General features: G+C 59.5%; 1 protein-coding gene across 1 annotated transcript in view; it reads right to left on the bottom strand.

Annotated features, from left to right (window-relative positions):
* The window catches only part of SRCIN1 (SRC kinase signaling inhibitor 1), a 60,104-nt gene that overhangs the window by 16,762 nt on the left and 26,213 nt on the right, over positions 1 to 17,129 (bottom strand). Inside the window, 11 exon segments of the mRNA XM_004684271.2 lie at positions 3,170 to 3,345; positions 4,487 to 4,674; positions 4,968 to 5,011; positions 5,233 to 5,325; positions 6,489 to 6,808; positions 6,811 to 6,942; positions 6,944 to 7,351; positions 7,852 to 7,945; positions 8,345 to 8,543; positions 9,137 to 9,332; positions 12,816 to 12,839. Of these exon segments, the coding sequence (XP_004684328.1) occupies positions 3,170 to 3,345; positions 4,487 to 4,674; positions 4,968 to 5,011; positions 5,233 to 5,325; positions 6,489 to 6,808; positions 6,811 to 6,942; positions 6,944 to 7,351; positions 7,852 to 7,945; positions 8,345 to 8,543; positions 9,137 to 9,332; positions 12,816 to 12,839 (1,874 nt within the window).

The raw sequence follows: 17,129 nt of genomic DNA, 5'->3' as shown, positions 1-17,129 counted from the left end.
TCCAGGTGGGAACAACCTCTAAAGCTCAATTCTACCATAGAACAGATTCACTCCTCCTCAATGCTCTGTGTCATCAGCCAATCTTAGTAGCATGCCTAAATCTAGCTGGTGAGAACACAGTCCACAGTGGAGCTGAGGACAAAATCCTGTGACTCAGCCCTACCAGTTGAAGACTCGGCGTACACCAGTGCCGCGCTCAACCCTTCACTTTACTTTATTTAACCCTCAAAACAAATCCTGTGAGTGGGAACCATTATATCTCCAGTTTACACACAGACAAACAGATCAGCCACTAGACTACATTTCTGTTTCCTCTGCAGTTAGAAGTGGGCATCTGATTGAGGTAGAACCAACAGTGTATGAAAGGAGGGTGCTGCTGCCTCTGGTTCTGGCCCACAAACCCTCCCATGGAAGCCCCTCCAGCTCTTTCCCTCCTTCCTGTTGGCTGAGAGGCAATGCCCCTCTGGGTGATTAGGGCAGTCACATACTGAAGATGGCACCATCTCTATCACCCCAGGCCCCTGAATGACTGCATGGAGGAGAGTCACTCAGGTGCCCAATGACCATGAGCAAGAAATGTATGTCTGTTACTTTTGAAACGTTATACAAAATTTACAGCAACTATCCTAACTAATAAGCCACCCCAGTAGAGCAAGCTTCAACATTAAAAAACAAAACAGCGATTCAGGGAGATTAAGTAACTTGTCCAACGTCACACGACTGTTTCGTGGCAGAGCAGGCTCTACTCATGTCTCTGACTTCTATAGAACAGAACCACTGGATTCTGCTGCACCCACTTCCACCTGGACTAACATCACCCCACACTCACCCTCTGTTCTGCCCAGCGCTCACAATGCTACATGGGAAAGAATAATTCTCGGCTGTGTGTAACACAGGGTGGGCCCCGTTTGTGAAATGCTCACTCCCAAACATACCCCTAAGGGGGAAAACCCTTAATTAAATTAAAGGGTACGCCATCAGGAGACAGCAGAATGAACCAGACTCCCCCTGGACTCGATCAGCATCTCAATTTCCTGGTCATCCAATCTGCCGAAGTTTGGGACCAGCTACATACATGAGTCCTGGTCCAGCTCAAGTCCAGACACCAGGATCAGAACGTGGTTGGGCTTCTAGACCCAGAGCTAGCCCTGGAGGGTCAAGAAGGGCAGAGCGGAGCCAGTTATATAATTTGTGGGGACCAATGCAAAAAGAATATTGAACTTGTGAGGCCCAAGTTAAAAAATTGTTCAAGATTTCCAGGCAGGATAAAAAAGCATTAAACCAAGCAAGGTGCCCTTCTGAGCAGGAGACTCCGTGTGACTGCAGGCCACTACCTACAGAGCTAGACCTGGGTAGGCAAGGAAAGCTCCCAATCAGGTGCTCGGAGGTGCACGGTGTAGCTTGAGTGCTTGGTGAGATTTATAGGTGACTGGGCCAAGCTGAACAGGTACCGTTGCCTTAACTTTCAGCAAGATGCCAGGCCAGAGCAAAGCACAGCATAAGGAAACGTAGAGTCTGCGGGTAGAGCAGGGCCAGGGATGGGATGCTTTTCCACCCAGTGCCTGGGGAGGACCTTGGAGGGGGGCAGGGGCAGGGGTGACCGGCTCTCTAAAGGCAGCCACATCAGAGCCGCCACAGGGCTGTGTGCACCTCAGCTCCGGCCCCACCTGAAAAAGGTAGGAGCGCCCTTCAATGAGGACAGAGAATCCTGCCAGAGGCAACATTCCAGCCCCCAGTTCTCTCAAGTAGCAGGCTGAGTAATGGGTTTTTACAAGAGGGTGAGGTGTGGGGGTGGGAGTCTCTGTGTTCCTAAGACCTGAGGCCCCCAGGAAGCTGAGGACCAGACACTCAGATGAGAGGAGCATAAGTCCACCCTTTCATCTCTTCTGTCTCCGTGATTTTATATTTCCTTTCATTTCCTTTCATGTCTCAGTAAAGTTCCTTTTGAAAGCTCCAACCCAGCTCCTCTGTGCTGAGTGAAAGGGGCTACGAGAGGACAAGAAAGTCGGGGAAGTGGCATTTCCTGGGGGAAGGGGAATGGCAGCTGCCAGTCTACTTGTACCTCTGATAGGCGTCATCACTGAGCTTTCGAACCCGGAGAGGGGGCAGCCCATATTTTGCCTCGGCCATGTGTCATGGGACCTCCCGCCTTGAGCCTGGAGAGTGCACACACCCTGTAGGGCTGGCGCGGCCCACGGCCCAGGAGCAAAGTTCCTCCCCCAGGGGCCCCTCGCAAGAGGTATGGCCAAACCTGACTTGGCCATACCTCCTGCACCTTCTGGGGTGCTCACTCCAGACTCCCCAGGTTCTACCCTGGAAAGAACTGCAAACACCCTAATATTGGGCACAGAAGAGGAAGCTGAGACGGGCAGAAACTGGCCCCTTGGCCTGGAGCTACAGACTTCAGGTCTCCCCACGCCCTGTGCCACCGAGAGGGAGGCCCAAGGAAGAGAGGGGCCTCTGTTCCAGAAGCCAGTGGCTGATTAGGGGTGGCTGCGGTAGCGTGGGGCTGTTCACCAGGGGCTGGACAGTGAAAGGCAGCATCTCCCTTCAAAGTGGCCAGGGGCCAGACAGATGATCGAATCTTGGCCAGACAGCCCTTTGCTAAATTTGGATCAGAAGACTGTCTCCTGTTAACCCTTCCGTGTCTGAGCACTTGAGTGCTAGGTCCTCTGAAAAGGCCAGCTGCACTGGCCTGGAGGAGCGTGTTCCTTGACGATGCCTGGCCTCAGAGATCAGGGAATTGCAGGGGTAGCCACTGCGGCTGGTCAGTGAGCTTCAAGCTGGTAACACTTGCAACTCCACCTCAATGTTCTACCCTGGGGCTGACTGGCACAAGTCACGGGCCAGAATGAAAGTGGCCGGCGGGCAGGAGGAAATCAGACAGGCGGCCCCAGGAAAGTAAGGCTGCAGGCCACAGGAGGCCAGGCTGTGGGCCCGCAGGGGGCAAGATCATAGCAGAAGTGGGCATGGCATCAGAAACAAGACATCGGGACTGTGCGAGGTGGTCAAAGGTCTGTGAGGCACAGGGAAATCGGGCCACAGAGGAGAGGCTTCGGGGCAGACCACCGTCCCCCGTGATTCAGAAGAAAGGGGGCGGCGCCGCCCAGGGAACGAGCTGGAGGGCTCCGGCGGCCCGGCCCTCCCTCCACGCGGGGCCCAGCCTCACTTGAGCTGCTGCGTGATGAGCTCCTCGTCGTTGAGGTAGCGCAGCCGCTCCTCCTCCACCAGGGTGCGCTGCCGCTGCAGCGGGTCCTCCTGCCGCCGCGCAGCCTCGGACACGCGCATGCTCAGCTCCGCCTCCGTGCCCTTGAGCAGCGCGCGCAGCGACTCCTGGTTCTGTAGCTGCGGGACGCAGATGGACGGATGGCCGAGTGGGAGGGAAGGGGGACGAGCAGCAGGGAGAGGACGGGAGGAGGCAGGCGGAGGACAGCCCGATGCCGGGCTTTGGCCGTGAGCAGCCCCGGCAGGGTGGGGTGGAGGGGCAGCAGCCGACGGCCCAGGCCCGGTGAACAGATCAGGAGGAAGCGCCTGGGGGACGGTGGAGGAGGCGCCTGGGGGACGGTGGAGGAGGCGCGGGGGGGACGGTGGAGGGAGGCATGGGGGGAGGCGCGCTAAATTGGACCCTGCGGAAGGTGCGGCTGCATGGCTGTGGCCGAGAACTGCAAGGGTGGGATGGTGGGGGCTAAAAGACAAGGTTATGTTGGGGGAAACAGAGGCAGGAAACGGGATAGGGCTGTGAGGGCTGGGCGGGGGGCGGTGGTTTGGAGGCGGCAAGGGATGGCCCTATGCGGGCCGAAAGCGGCGTCCCTGTGCGGTTGCTGGCTGTGGCTCGGAACAAAGACTGGAGTTTGGTAGAGCTGATGAGGCTGGGAATGGAAGTCTGAACGCTTGAGCCCCGTGTTAAGGTCTAGTTGGCGCAATGGTGAGGGTGGGCGAGATCTTACTCATTGCCCAGATGGCACTCTGCCCCCTCTCTGGCCTGTCTTTGCTCATTATTCTCACCTGATGGGCCTGGGCCCTCTCGAGGAGCGGGGCACATTGATGCCAGGCTCCTGACTGGTGGGACCATCTGCCAGGTGGGGCAGGGCATAGAAGACCGGACGTAGAAGACCAGGCACTCTCCGGAAGGGGGAGCAGAGCGAATCTGGGGGAAGGGCTTCTGCCCAAGGAAGTGGTAGGGAAAAGGAATGTGGGACCGGAAGGAGCTGGGACCACCCAGAAAGATACTCACAGGGGCGGGATTCAGTGGGGCGGGCAGGGGCCCCAGGAGAGCAGTGAAGATTCAGGGCCTGGGTAGGACGTCTCAAGAAAAGCAACAGGCAAGGGGAGGGGACTTGGTGAAGGAGCAGAGATTCCACGGTGGGGCGGGGCGGAAACTCCAGGAAGAGCAGCACGGGGCCCCTGAAGGGAGTCTGGGGTTCTGGTCAGATTTCTGGCTCGGTTTGGCAGCGAAGGGGTGGGGGCAGCGCTTGAGGGGCGGTACCTGGAGCTTTCGCAGTTGCTGCAGCTGGTTGCGCAGGTCACTGGTGCTGTTCTGTAAGCCCCGCAGGTACAGCTGCATCTGCAAACGGCTGATGGCGGTGGGCTGCCCCGCGGGGGTGCTACCGGCAGAGGGCGGGGGAGGGCCCGACACTGGGGTGGCCCCACTGCTCCGGCTGCCTGACCCGCAGGCTGCAGAGAGGGACCAAGGGGAACAAATCGTGAGTCTGAGAGGAATCTGGGCAAGATTCTTCCCCCTCCAGACCCCATCGTAGAAAGGCTTGTGACTCCCTGCCCCAACTAGGGATCGGCCCTCTCTCTGTGGGGAACAAGTCCTAGGGCAAAGACATCTTGGACTGAGATGGCTCTTCATTTATCCATCTAAGTTCAATTGTGGTAGCTACCGCTTAACCCCCCCCCCCCTTTAGAGACTAGGAATGTGAGGCTTAGAGGGAGCAAAGACTTGTGGGGGGTGGTTCACTCACGTGCTGAGGGGGTGGCTGCTCCATTGGAGCCTTCAATCTTCTCACTGTGGCACAGGGAAAAGATGGCCCCAGACAGTCAAAGCTGGGCAAGACCATAACCTAATCTCCCCCAGCACCACACCTGAGCTCTGGTCACAGATGGAGTGCCAGAGAGGAGACGGGACTCGCCCTAGTCACAGCACAGAGCAGAGCCAGGGCTCTTACTGCCCAATTCCCCGTCCACCTGTCCAACCACAGACCCTAGCTGGTGTTAGAAAAGCCTCACCTGGGCGTCTCCGGCTCCGAGCCTCGGAGTAGGGCACTCTGCACCAGGCCTGTGAGGCTGGCGATTTGCTTCTCCATGGCCTCCATGCGCTCCCTAGGGAGGATAGTGGCACTGAGCAACCCCTTCAATGGACATGGGCTTCCTCCTGCCCACCCACCCCCCATTCCTAAGATTGATACGATAGCGGAAATATCATTCCCTCCCCTGTCTCTAGCACAGACTATTCCAAGGGCCCAATGCACAACACCCTAACAGGGTAAAGCTCCTCTCCATCTGACAGTCACACCAACCTCATGTCTCGCCACTGGCTCCCTAACAGGCCCCGCCCCTGCCTCTGTGCCTCTGCACATGTGCCCCCTGCCTGGCATGCCTTCCTCTCCACTTCCTCTCTTAATCCACCCCAGAGCCCCCAGCAGCCTTGAGGAGTCCCTCCTCCCATACCACCTGTACCCCCTCCCAAAGGAAGGGCAAGTAGTTTTTACCGTGTCTCCCCCAATACACAGGGCAGTAACTTAATTTGCCCAATTTGGCATCCTGGATATCAACAGTGCCCAGGGTAGTGCCTGACTACACAGGCACAAGAGATGCTCCTCACCACTCAGCAGTACTGCCTGAGGGCTCAGAAGGACAAGCCAGTGCCCTGGGAGCCTCCTCTGGCCCTGACCCCTTAGGAGAAGCTGAATGATGGGCAAGAGTTCCCAGCTGGGAGGTGGGAGGGGGCACCCTGTTGGCACAGGGGTCAAGTCTCCGCTCTATGGCCATGAGAACGCAAAGGCCTGAGTTTGATCAGACCTCTCCTGTCCCGCCCTCTGTTCCCAGCTCGGAGACTGCCTAACAGAGTGTGTACTGCTCTCCCCATCCCTATTTCTTACCAATACCCCTGCTAGTGGACTTCAGCTGACCCTGTGCTGGACAGCTCTCATAAATACAAATTCTCTGGGCAGAAAAGGCACTAGACTGAGCAGGTATAGCCTCAATTTTAGTAGGGGAAATTGAGGCTCATGGAACTGCAGCAAGCCCAGATAGATCTCCAGAGTCCTTGCCTGGGACTCCCTGGTCCACCCTGGGACCTTGCCAACAGAAGGGAAATGGCCTGTCTCCAGTGTCCTCCTCCCACATCCAAGATACTCTCTGGCTTCTCTCAAGGCCACTCGGTCTACAAAGGACTGAGGTCTGAGCCCAGGACATAATTCAGTCTCCCCCTCGCCGCACCCCACAGCCCCCGCACAGCCCGAGGCTTAGCAAGCTTCGCTTACCTGGTCTCCGTGTCCTTGGTTGCTACCGGTGGCCCGAACCCAACCAGAGGGCGCTCCCCAGGCCCGGGGAAGAGCTCGGGAGGGGGGCCTCCCGCCGTCGAGGAGCCCCCGGTGCTGCGGGTCTTGCCCCCAGGGCTCTCGGCAAAGACCGACGACGAGCCCGAGTCTTTGCGGAAGGACTGGCGCACCGGGGAGCCGCGGCTGGGTGGCCCCGAGTAGGGGCTGTGTGGCGGCGGGGGTCCTCCGGGGGGCGCCGCCACGTCGGCTAACTTCTGCGGGGAGGAGGGCGGCAGGCGGAAGCCGTAGCCGTCGCCATAGAGCGGGCCGCCGCCCGCCGCCTTGTACAGGGAGTCCTCCAGGTCTGACTGCAGCGCGGCGGCCGAGTAGGTGCTGAGCGAGCGCACCGAGCCGCGCTTGTAGAGGCCCCCGGCGCCCGGATAGGCAAACGGGTCGCCGGCGGCCGCGGCCAGGCTCAGGCGGCCCTCGTGGAGCAGTCCGTAGGGGTCGGCATAGAGGCCCTCGCCCTTCACCAGCACCATGCCGCCCGCCTTGCCCGCCAGGTCCTCGTCTGGCTTCACGTCGCGCCGTTCCAGGATGGCGCTGGGGCTGGGGCTGACGCCCTGGGCGGCGGGGGCGCCTCCCAGCCGCTCGGGCGCGTGGTGCACCGGGCTGCCCGCGTAGGAAGGCGGGCGCCCTCCGGCGTAGGAAAGGCGGGAGCGCGACGGCGAGCCCGACGGGAGCCCGGACGGGAGCCCGGACGGGAGCCCTGGCGGCGGCGAGCTGGACGCCAGGTGAGGTGCTGGCGACAGGTTGTTGAGGCGCCGTGTGGGCGACGACTCCCGTGACGCATATACCATCTCTCTCTGTGTAAAAGACAGTTCCGGAGCCCCACAGGGCTGGTCACTGAGGGGACCCGGTGCCCTTGCTTGAGGAGCCAGCATGACCCCCTGCCTCTTGGGAAGTTCCTTCTGCTTTCTGCCTTCTTTGCCTTCTACTGCATCTTGGGCCCCTTTCCCATCTGGGCTCCCAACATGGGAGGAAAAAATGGCATATGGAAAGTACCAGGGCAACCCACAGATCACTTTATGGTGAGGGGCGGCGAAGCAAAAGGGTATTTCCTGGGAGAGGCCCCTTAGAACATCTAGAGTCCTGCTAGGGAAATCCTCAGCTGACAGAAACGGACAATGGCAGAGCAGAGGAGAGAGCATAGACCCCACAACCCCACAATGGAAGGAGGCCACCCTCTGCTTCAGCCCCTGGGTTCCTTCTCCAAACTGGCTCTGGTTCCTGATAACGGGTTACCAGACTCGTTGGAACCCATCTTCCCAGCCCCCTCCACGGGTCCCGGGCATCCCAGCCTTACCCGGAGGTCCCCGTTGGTGAGGTGTGAGCCAGGGAAAGCAGCGTAGAGTGGTTCCTTCCTGTAGATCTTGATAATACTGCGGTCCTGGATGTCCCTGGTGGGGGAGGGGCAGGGAGTCAGGAGAGAGTCACTACCCCCACCTCGGCCAGAGAGGTGGCAGCTACTACTGGCGGGGGCGGGGAGGGGGTGAAAAGAGGCTTCTGTGACCCAACCCCTTAACTCCACACTCAGTGGATCGCATCTCGGCACCTCCGGCTAACTGCCCAGCACACATCCCCAGCAGCCTTCACCCGGTCCGCCGTCACTTTCAGGCAAACACAAGCCAATGTGAGCCAGCCAGGGTGGACAATCTCTAGGGGAGGGGGTGCAGAGACGGCGGAAGGGGCGGCGCTGTAAGGCTGGGGTGGGGGTGGGGAGAGTTGCTCGCGAAGTAGAGTTCCCTCAGGGAAAGAGCGTGGGGAAGCCCACCCGATCCCCCCGGGGCCGCGCCCACCGGACGTCCTCCAGCTCGTAGAAGACGTTGCGCGCCTCGTCTTTGATGAGGATGGCGGTGTTGGGCGACTTAAGCATGCCCATGGTGAGCTTCTGCGGGAACATGTGCGCGATGAGTGCGTGCAGCGTGTCGAGGCTGCTGACCTCGTGCGTGATGTGCACGCGCCGAGTCTCCTCCCCGAACTGTAGAAACAGCACCCCTGCAAAGGACATGCCACCCTGTCTGTCAGTGGCACCCCGGCCCCGCCGCCGGCGAGGGGAGCGGCCCGGGGAGCTAGGGCTGCCCGCGGGAGCCGCGCTGGTCCCGCAGAGGCAGGGTCTGAGGCTGGACGCTGCCCCGGAGTGCAGGTGCACCCAGGCACTCATGCCGCCCCTGGCCGCACCTATTCAGCCCAGACAGGGGCGGGGCTGGAAGAGGAAATGGAATTGGGGGCAGGACCAGGTGAGGCAGAAACTGGGGGAGCCCAGAAGGACAGAGTTGTTGAAGGGGACAGAGGTGAGAAGGGCTGAAGGAAAAGGGGGTGCTGTTGAAGGGGGGTGAGAGAGAGGGCTGAGGAGGAGAGGGGGAAGCTGAGGGAGAGATTTGTGAGAGAGGTGAGGGAAGAAAGGTGGAGGAGAGCTGGGAAGAGAAACTGAGCAGGCAGAGGAGATTGCTGGCAGGATGAGAGGGGGTGTGGGGAAGGGAGCCAGAGGATTGGCAGAGGGGAGGTGAAAGCCAGGAAAAGGGTGCCCTGAGGAAGAGGAGAGGGAGGAGCCAGTGCCCAGTGGGGAGGGCCGGTGGGGTGGGCAGTACCTGGCGAACGCAGCTTGGTCTGGCTTGCTGACCGGGAGAGGGGCAGGCTCTGCCGGAAGCGGTTCATCCTACTGAAGCCCAGGGGCAGCTCAGCCTCAGACATGGTCTCCAGCGACTCAGCCGAAGCGTAGGACAGCTTGGCTGCCTGGTCTGCCAGCCCGGGCTGGGCTCCCTGAGTGTGGCGTGAGCTGCGGGTCTGCAGGGCAGGGCAGGGCCAGAGGAGCCAAGCATGAGCCCCTTGCCTCTGCCCACTGCCCCCATTCTGGGCGGGGGTGACCCCCTGAGCCAGCAGCACACACACAGGACCATCTCCTGGACTCCAGGCTGGTTGTGTGGCTTCAGGAGAGGCCCCCAACCTCTTGGGGCTTTGGCCTCCCTGGGACACCCAGCAACTAAGGAATGGACAAAGGACTCAGGCATCCGAGAAGCCAGACAGAAAACATCTGAGCAGAAGCCGTGGGCACGCCTGCTATTTTAAGCTCCCAAAGAACAACAACACAAATTTGTCACCGAGGTGAGCAGCAGAATCATTGAGCAAATTGGGGCATTAGTTCCAGACATTAATTAAGCGGCGGGTTTGTAAGCGCGAATTTATTCTTTCTGGAGTTGGGGGAGGACGGGGCAGCAGGTTGAGAAGCAGGGTCCAAGGAGAAAAAACAGAGCCAAGGAACCAGGACCCCAGCTCTGGGAGGAATGGGCCCACCCTTGACTTAGGGTGACTGGGAGCACCATCCTAAACTCTCCAAAGTCAGCCAGACCCTATTTCTGACTACCTGCTTAGCACATATAATGCACATGTTAAGCCCCCTGTGATCCACACGAGCACATGGCGTACATGCCAGGCTCAGCCCCACCTGCAGGGAACATGCTGCCCCCCAGCCCAGCTGCCTGGGCAGCCCGCTGAAAGGCACCACCTGTACCTAGCCAGGCAGCCCCTTGCCCTGAAGCCACAGGGAGGGGCTGTCTAGCTGGGAGCTGGGGAGCTGAGGTGAGGGTGGGAAGGGTGGCACCAGAGTGACCTTTCCCTGCCCCAAACAATGTGCTGCTTCTGTGGGGGGGGGGTGTAGCCATTTCCAATTGCACTGTTAGAGCCTCCTTTGGCGCCTAGCTGAGGCTGCTGTTCAGGGCCGCAGCTCCTGCTGTCCTGCCTCAGTCCCTCCCCTCAAACAAACGAGTATACTCATCTACGTAAGGAAAAAAGATAAATCAGATCTGTATAATTGCATACTCCATACATTATACACATATATGTATCATAGGTACAGACACACTATCAAAGAATCATACATATTGCTTAACTGTATTTTTCTTTTAAAAATTGCCTATTTTAACAAATTACTCAAAGCCATTAACGTTGGTTATCGCATGGAGACAGCTTGCTACATTATACATTTCTCTGTTGGGTCCATTTTGCACAACCAAAATATACTATTTCTATAATAATTAAAAGAAAACAGTGTAAGTATCTCTAAAAAGGAATCACTTATTCTCCCCCTCAGCTCCCTCCTTCCTCAATTCCTGATTAGCCCCTAATTAATCACTTTCTTCATATTAACTCAATTTAATCTTCCAACTGGATTAGCACTCAGAAAGCGAAAGCGTCTTGCTCCGATGTGCAGTGTGCCCAGCGGTCTCCACGTGGCTTGGGGGTTTGAGGACATGGAAAGTCAGATTTGGGGACTTAAGGGGCTTCGGGCCTCAAGCAGGGGGTGGGGTGCATATGGGAGGAAGGAGGGAGCACCAAGAGTGAGCCCTAGAGTGAGCCCGCTTGTGGGATGCTTGCGGCCAGGTTTCTGATCCTGTGACTCAGCTGTAAGGCACCAGCTGGTGCCCCTCTCTGTCACTCCAGACTCAAGGTTGTGTGGGGTACCAGGTCTGGTCCTGCTGGTCATGGGGTTGCCAAGCAACCCGAGGTCTGAGGGCTCACAGAATGAGGCAGCTGGCAGGGATGAAGAGCAGGGATGGCCGCAGGGTCTGGGGCACAAGCGAGGTGCCAGTAGAAGGCTGGGGCAGGGGACAAGGATCTAGGGGCTGCTGAGAAGAGAAGACAGGACCCTACCCAGGGAACCCTGGGAGAAGAGATGCCACATGCCCTGCCTGCCAGCTCCTGCCTCTGTCCCAGCCCGCTGGGCGCCTTCCCATGTCACAGCCTTCTTGAAAGAGAACCCTGCGGCATTTCTCTCCCGGACTGAGACGACAGAGAAAGTGAGACATTCAGAAGGACTTCCAGACTCACAAGGGAGATGACAAAGGAACAAAAACAGTAACTCAAGCAGAAACCCCAAACACAGGAGAGGGGCTGCGTGCATGCGTGGGGGGCAGTGAGCGCCTGCCGCTGCTGGTGCGTGGGGGGCAGTGAGCCCCTGCACTGCCAGTGTCCCTGGAGGCACTGATGGCTCTGGTCTAAGATCAAGCAGAGGGGACCTTAGGGGGTGGGGCAGACCCGGGTCTGAGCTTCTCAAAGGCTGTCTGCAACAGAATCACTTGGGGTCTTTAAATGCACTCTCCAGAACCCCCATATTCACTGAATCAGCACCTCTGGAGGGTGGGTTCAAGAGTTGTGACGAGTTCCCAAGGTGACTGTGATCTCCAGGCAGCTTCTGTGATTCTAGTAGTTACTGAGCTGCGGGGTGGGGTTTGCTCTGAGCCACACTGAATGTAGGACGACCCGTAGCTTGTTTTTTCTATCTTTACAACTCCAGATGAAGATATCTTTGTTCCATTTTAAGGAAGAAAAGCAAGTCTGGGGGGTGGGGGTTGAGGACTCTGCCCCCAGGGCACCAAGCTACTTAGCAGCAGACTGGAATTCCCCACCAGGCAGCCCAGCTCTGGGGCCTGCTGCTGAACCCCCACACCTCCAGAAAGGCTGTACTGCCTGATGCAATGAGTCCCTGACACATGCCTCTCTCATTCAAGGACTTTTCTCTGGGAGAAAGCAGCAGACAGATGCTTGGCACAAAATGACACACAGGGAGTCGGGAGTGGGGGGAGGTGTACCCCGGCTCCCTGTCATGGTGTTGGGACTGGAAAGGCCAGAGACTCAGGATGCCAGCAGCAGGCTCACGTGATCAACTTTGGGCCTGGGTGCCAAGGAAAGAGGGAAGAGGCACCTGAGGTTGCCCCCTGGGGGTCAGCAGGTTGCCTTTGTGGAGAACAGCCCTCCAAAGGGCTGGAGGGTTCTGAGTTGAGTCCTGCATTTGGGCAACAGGTTTGGGGGTACAGGGCTATGAGTCTTCTGCCTGGCACTGACCAGCTCCCAGAGTGGGGAGTGAGAAAGGGATGAGCAACACTCATATTCACAGCCCCCCCCCCATGGTGAAATCTGAATTCAGAGAACAGGGCCCCACTAAGATCATGGGGTTTAGGTCCCCACCTCAGAGCCAGCAGTCTCTCCACGTCAGTTATTCCTCTCATTTCCAAATGCCCCTTGCAGCCCTGAGAAAACCTGGGGGCTGAGAATCCCCAGCCCAGAGCCCCAGCAAGGGTGGCCCAAACACGCACATCGGATTCACAAGCCCCTGGCAGATGAGCCCAGACACTGTCAAAGCAGCAGCCGCAGCCCCAAGGACCCCCGCCCGCACCAGACGCACACCCCTGGCCAAGCATGTGCAGGGAGGGCGGGCCGGGGGTGGGGGGAGAGCACATGCAGTCGCCGGAAGCAGAAGCGCCACACACTGACCTTGAAACTCCAGTAGTTTGGCTGCTGATGGAAATAAGAGAAGAGAGATGGTTACGCCAGGGCTGCAAGGGGAGAACAGAGGTAGGGGGCAGGTTCCGGACCTTGGAACTCAGCACTCAGCCCGGGGTGTGGGTCTCCACCCCCCCCAGCAGCAGGAAGGAAGGAGGAGCTGGTATCCCCAGGAGCCCTGAGACCCAGGAGGCCCTGAGCCTGGCCGGGGAGTGCCGGAGGGGTTCATTCTAGTCACCGTGACTGCCCTCAGAGAGATACCGGTAGGAGGGGGCAGCAGGCTGTGATCTAGGGCTCCATGAGACCCGTGGAGCCCTCCCAGCACTGCCAGGTTGGAGAAACGGCAGCTGGTTGTGGTGGGCCAGAGCAAACCTCCTGCAGGGGTGGTGGTCGAGCGGTCTGGGGAAAGGAGCGGCTCAGAGTAGAAGGGAGGGGGTGTGGAGCAGAGGGGACGGTGTGGGCAAGTGTCGGGCAAACAAGCCTGTGCAGATTGCACAGGGGTAGTCCAGGGTGGCGGGGTGCAGAGCCCGGGAATGTAAGAGCTTGGGCAGCAAAGAGGGGCTGGGCCAGAGCAGTCCCTTATAGAGAGCGGAAGTACTTAGGCTCCACTGCGTGGAGTTGCCGAAAGCTTCTGAGTGGAGCAGATCAGATAGGAACTGGGCTCAGGAGTCTGACGGAGCAGCAATGGAAGAGGGATGCTGGAGGGGAGCAGGGCAGGCCAGGGGGCTGTGTATCACCGAAGACCTAGCTGATGGAGAAAAGCAAGGAGATGCCAGTGGCCTCAGCACTGGGCCACGAATGAGGAGCTGGGTCATCAGAGGGAAGTGGGATCTGGGGGTATGGGCGTTGTCCTTTGGCTGGAGAGATGAGAAAGGAGGCCTCCCTGCACCCCTAGAATGAGGGGGCCTCAGATTTCTCCTCATTCTCAATAATCTGGGGTCACCCGGCCTTCCCTGGAGACCAGAAGGCCCTTCCAGATGGCTAAGGGCAAGATAGGAGTGGTCTGGAAGCTGGAATGGTTCTTGGCAAAGCTGAGGGCACCCTGCTGACCGGTGCCAGTCTCAGCAGGAAGACGGAGGCTGCAGATGGCCTGGCCATGGGGTGCCTGGCACCAGCAAACAAGATTTTGTCTAGGTAGAGGAGAGACACTGATGGTCCCCGGTGACCGGAGGACATCACGCAAGGCTGTCCTGTGCCACCTGAATGCTTTAATGACAGAGAGGAATCAGACAGGGGCTGGCTGAAGGGACATTGCTGGGAGGGAGGCTTTCTCCCAGTTGGACCCTTCAGGTGGGGGTGACACCAGAGAGTGCTGGGGCAAGGAGGTCCACTCTCCAGGACTCCCTACCTAGATCCCAACCCCCCACCTTTCCCTACCTCTCCCCCACCCCACACTCTAAAATACACAAAATAATCACGTGTCATGTGGGGGAAATGAACAACAAAATCTATTCCCTAGCCAATGCCTGGAACAATCTATGGATCCGTGCCACTCCCATGGGTACCAGGGACAGACAGAGGAACGGGCTCCAGCCACAGCTGCCTGTAGCCTTGGGAAGGGGAGGGTGGCAGAGGGAGTGGACACGTGGGGGCAGGCAGAGGGCACGGAAAGGTTTATGGGGGAGCCGCCTCTCCTGCCCTGGCGGTGACGGACGGCTCTGCAGAGAAGGCTGCCGTCCCTTATCCGGCACCACAGCCGAGTCCAGGGGCCACCCACAGAGCCTGCAACACGCAGGCCCCATGCCAAGCTGAGCCACGCAGACTCTCAGACATCCTCCAATAAGAACATCACCACAAACACAACCAGCGCCACAGAAACACGCCCACAAAAGGACACAAGCCCCTGGAGAAGAGCCTGGCCCCCAGCTTCAGCAACAACCCCAGAAACAGAAACACAGAGACAGGCCATCCCATGTGTCTGCACACATATGCCCCCGCCAGGGCACCCTGCCTTGCTCACTCACTCCCACGGCTTCACAGAAACACAGAGGCACCAGCAGCCGTCACGCCCCCCTCAGCGTCACGCCCCCCTCACCGTCCCGCCGGTCACAGGCGCAGAGACCATTCACAGGTATGTACACGTGCACGCACACACCCTCTAGCTGCAGAAACACAGTATGCACACATGCATCCTTCCCGCCCCACTGGTCAGGTGATGGCACCTCTGGCCACCTGTGCCACCATGGCTGTGATGTCCCAGACACCATGCGTCAGGTATCTGGACTCCTGATTCAAAGAAGCAGACAATGCCCGCCCCTCCCCCCAACCTCGTCAACACAACAGTCAGTCTGTGCAGATGGCTGGGGCCCATCTCATGCCTCTGGGCGGGGAAACAGGGACAGCACTGGCCACAGTGCAGCGGCAGTGGCCATGGTCCCGACATGGGTTCCAGGACTGGGCACATCCATGGGGCAGCCAGACCGGAAGGGAGGGGTCGGGGAGAGGCATCAGTGCCACAGGCAAATCCAACCGTGCAAGTCTAGAAAGTGAAGGTGGAGGAGTGGCCGCATCTCTTGTGCTTGGTGAACTTGCACTGAGGCTGAGATCAGGACCTGGGAACTTGGGCTCTGGGGGTAGGGCATGCCGAGTCCTCCCCCCCAGCTCCACTCTGTAAAGTGGGAAGAACCAGCCTCTTCCATGTGGGCCTGTAGTGTCTTTGGCCAGGGAGCCGCAGCAGGGAGAGATCCTTGGGGGGGTAGAGTCCATCCGGCTCTGTCTCTTTCCAGGGACAGCCCTCTGGACTATGGGGGGATTCTCCCCCCCAGCCCAGCACCCCTTACTGTCTTACCACTTCTGAGGTGGTCTGTTCCTCTGGAGTGTCCTGATACAAGGAAGGATATATACAGCGCCTGATATAAGGAAGCCCCCACTGACTCTGAATAAATGCTAAAAACCAGGAGGAGGGGCTGACTCTGAGCAGTCTTGTCTGCCACTGCTCGCTCCACCCTGGCACCCTGGCTCAGCTTCCTGGGTCTTTTCCTTGGGAATTTCCCAGTATCAGAAACCCCCTGGAAGAAGGGCAGAGGCAGGAAGGGTCCACCGCTACCCACCCCAAGGAAAAATCTCTGTCTCTTCCCCACCCCACAAGAGGGAGGGATCTCACCTTCCCAGAGCACAGTGAAAGAGCAAAATAAAGGGTAGAATTGGGAGACTCTGCCAGGGGTGATCACTTGTAGGGCAGAGGGTGACCTGAGAGAGGCCATGAGAGGCTCCTGAAGGCTGGGATGGAAGCAACCCTCCCCTCTAGAGGCCAGGCTCACAGCAATGGAGGAGGGGAGCTTCTCCCAGACCCGGGAGGCCCGCCTGGGAGTCCTCGAACTCCCTGGTGGAAGAGGAAAAGCTTCTCCCCTCTGGGGTAGAGGAGAGATGGCCGGCCCTCCCCCACCCAAGGCCCCTTAGTGGGGTCTTCCCAGCCCCTGCAGCTGGGCCTTTCTCTCCCCCACCCCACCGCCCCGGCAGTGGCCACGCGTGTCCCTGGGAGCCTGAGCCCAGCCAGCTGAGGGCAGGCGTCCCCAGCACTCACCCTTTGACCCGAGCCCCGAAAACTCTTCCTTCAGGGAGATGGGACTACCAGTCGGTCCCGCCCTGCCTCTCATCCCCCTGCCCCGCGAGCTCGGGTGCAAACACCACCTCTCAACTCCTGGGAACACGCGTCCACGTAAACACCCGCCCCCAGGCTGGGGTACTCAGCGCACCCCGGCGCAAGCCTCCCACTGCGGCGCGCGTGCACGACCCTCCTCCTAGGAGTGCCCCACGACACCTCACCTCCCACCCCTGCCCGACGCAGAGTGTGTGTGCGCGGGAGGGGGGGCGGGGGTGCTGCCGGCGCTGCGCCGGGAGCTAGGGCGCACCCCGGGAAGGTCGCGACTTTGCGAGACTGGGCGAGGGTACGTCAGCCGCAATTCGGGGGTGGGCGCGCGGCTTGCGGAAGGTTGCGAACGCGGTGGGGGAGGGGAGGGGGCGTTTCTCCGATATCGGGAACCGCAATCGCCAGCGAGCCCCCCCACGCACGGACGAGCCTCCCGAGGCGAGCAACTGGCCCCCACCTCCGCGCCCCTGGCCCCCACGCAGCCGAGGCGGCGACCCCGGCTCCCGCAGCCGTTCCCTCTTACCTGCCGCCACAGGTGTAGGCGCGGGGGCCCCCAGCCCCAAGTCCCGCGTCGGGCGGGGAAGGGAGGGCGACCCCTACTCCCACCCGCCCGGGCTCTCCCCTCCCCCGGCCGCCTCCGCCGCCGCCGCCGCCGGTGCCCTTTGCTGCAATGCGAGAGCCGCAATCTATGGATCCGTGCCACTCCCATGGGTACC

Source organism: Condylura cristata, unplaced genomic scaffold (assembly GCF_000260355.1).
Source record: "Condylura cristata isolate star-nosed mole 26May11 unplaced genomic scaffold, ConCri1.0 scaffold00017, whole genome shotgun sequence".
NCBI lineage: Eukaryota > Metazoa > Chordata > Mammalia > Eulipotyphla > Talpidae > Condylura > Condylura cristata.
The sequence above is the reverse complement of the archived record's forward strand: the minus strand, read 5'-3'. Positions and strand labels throughout refer to the sequence as shown.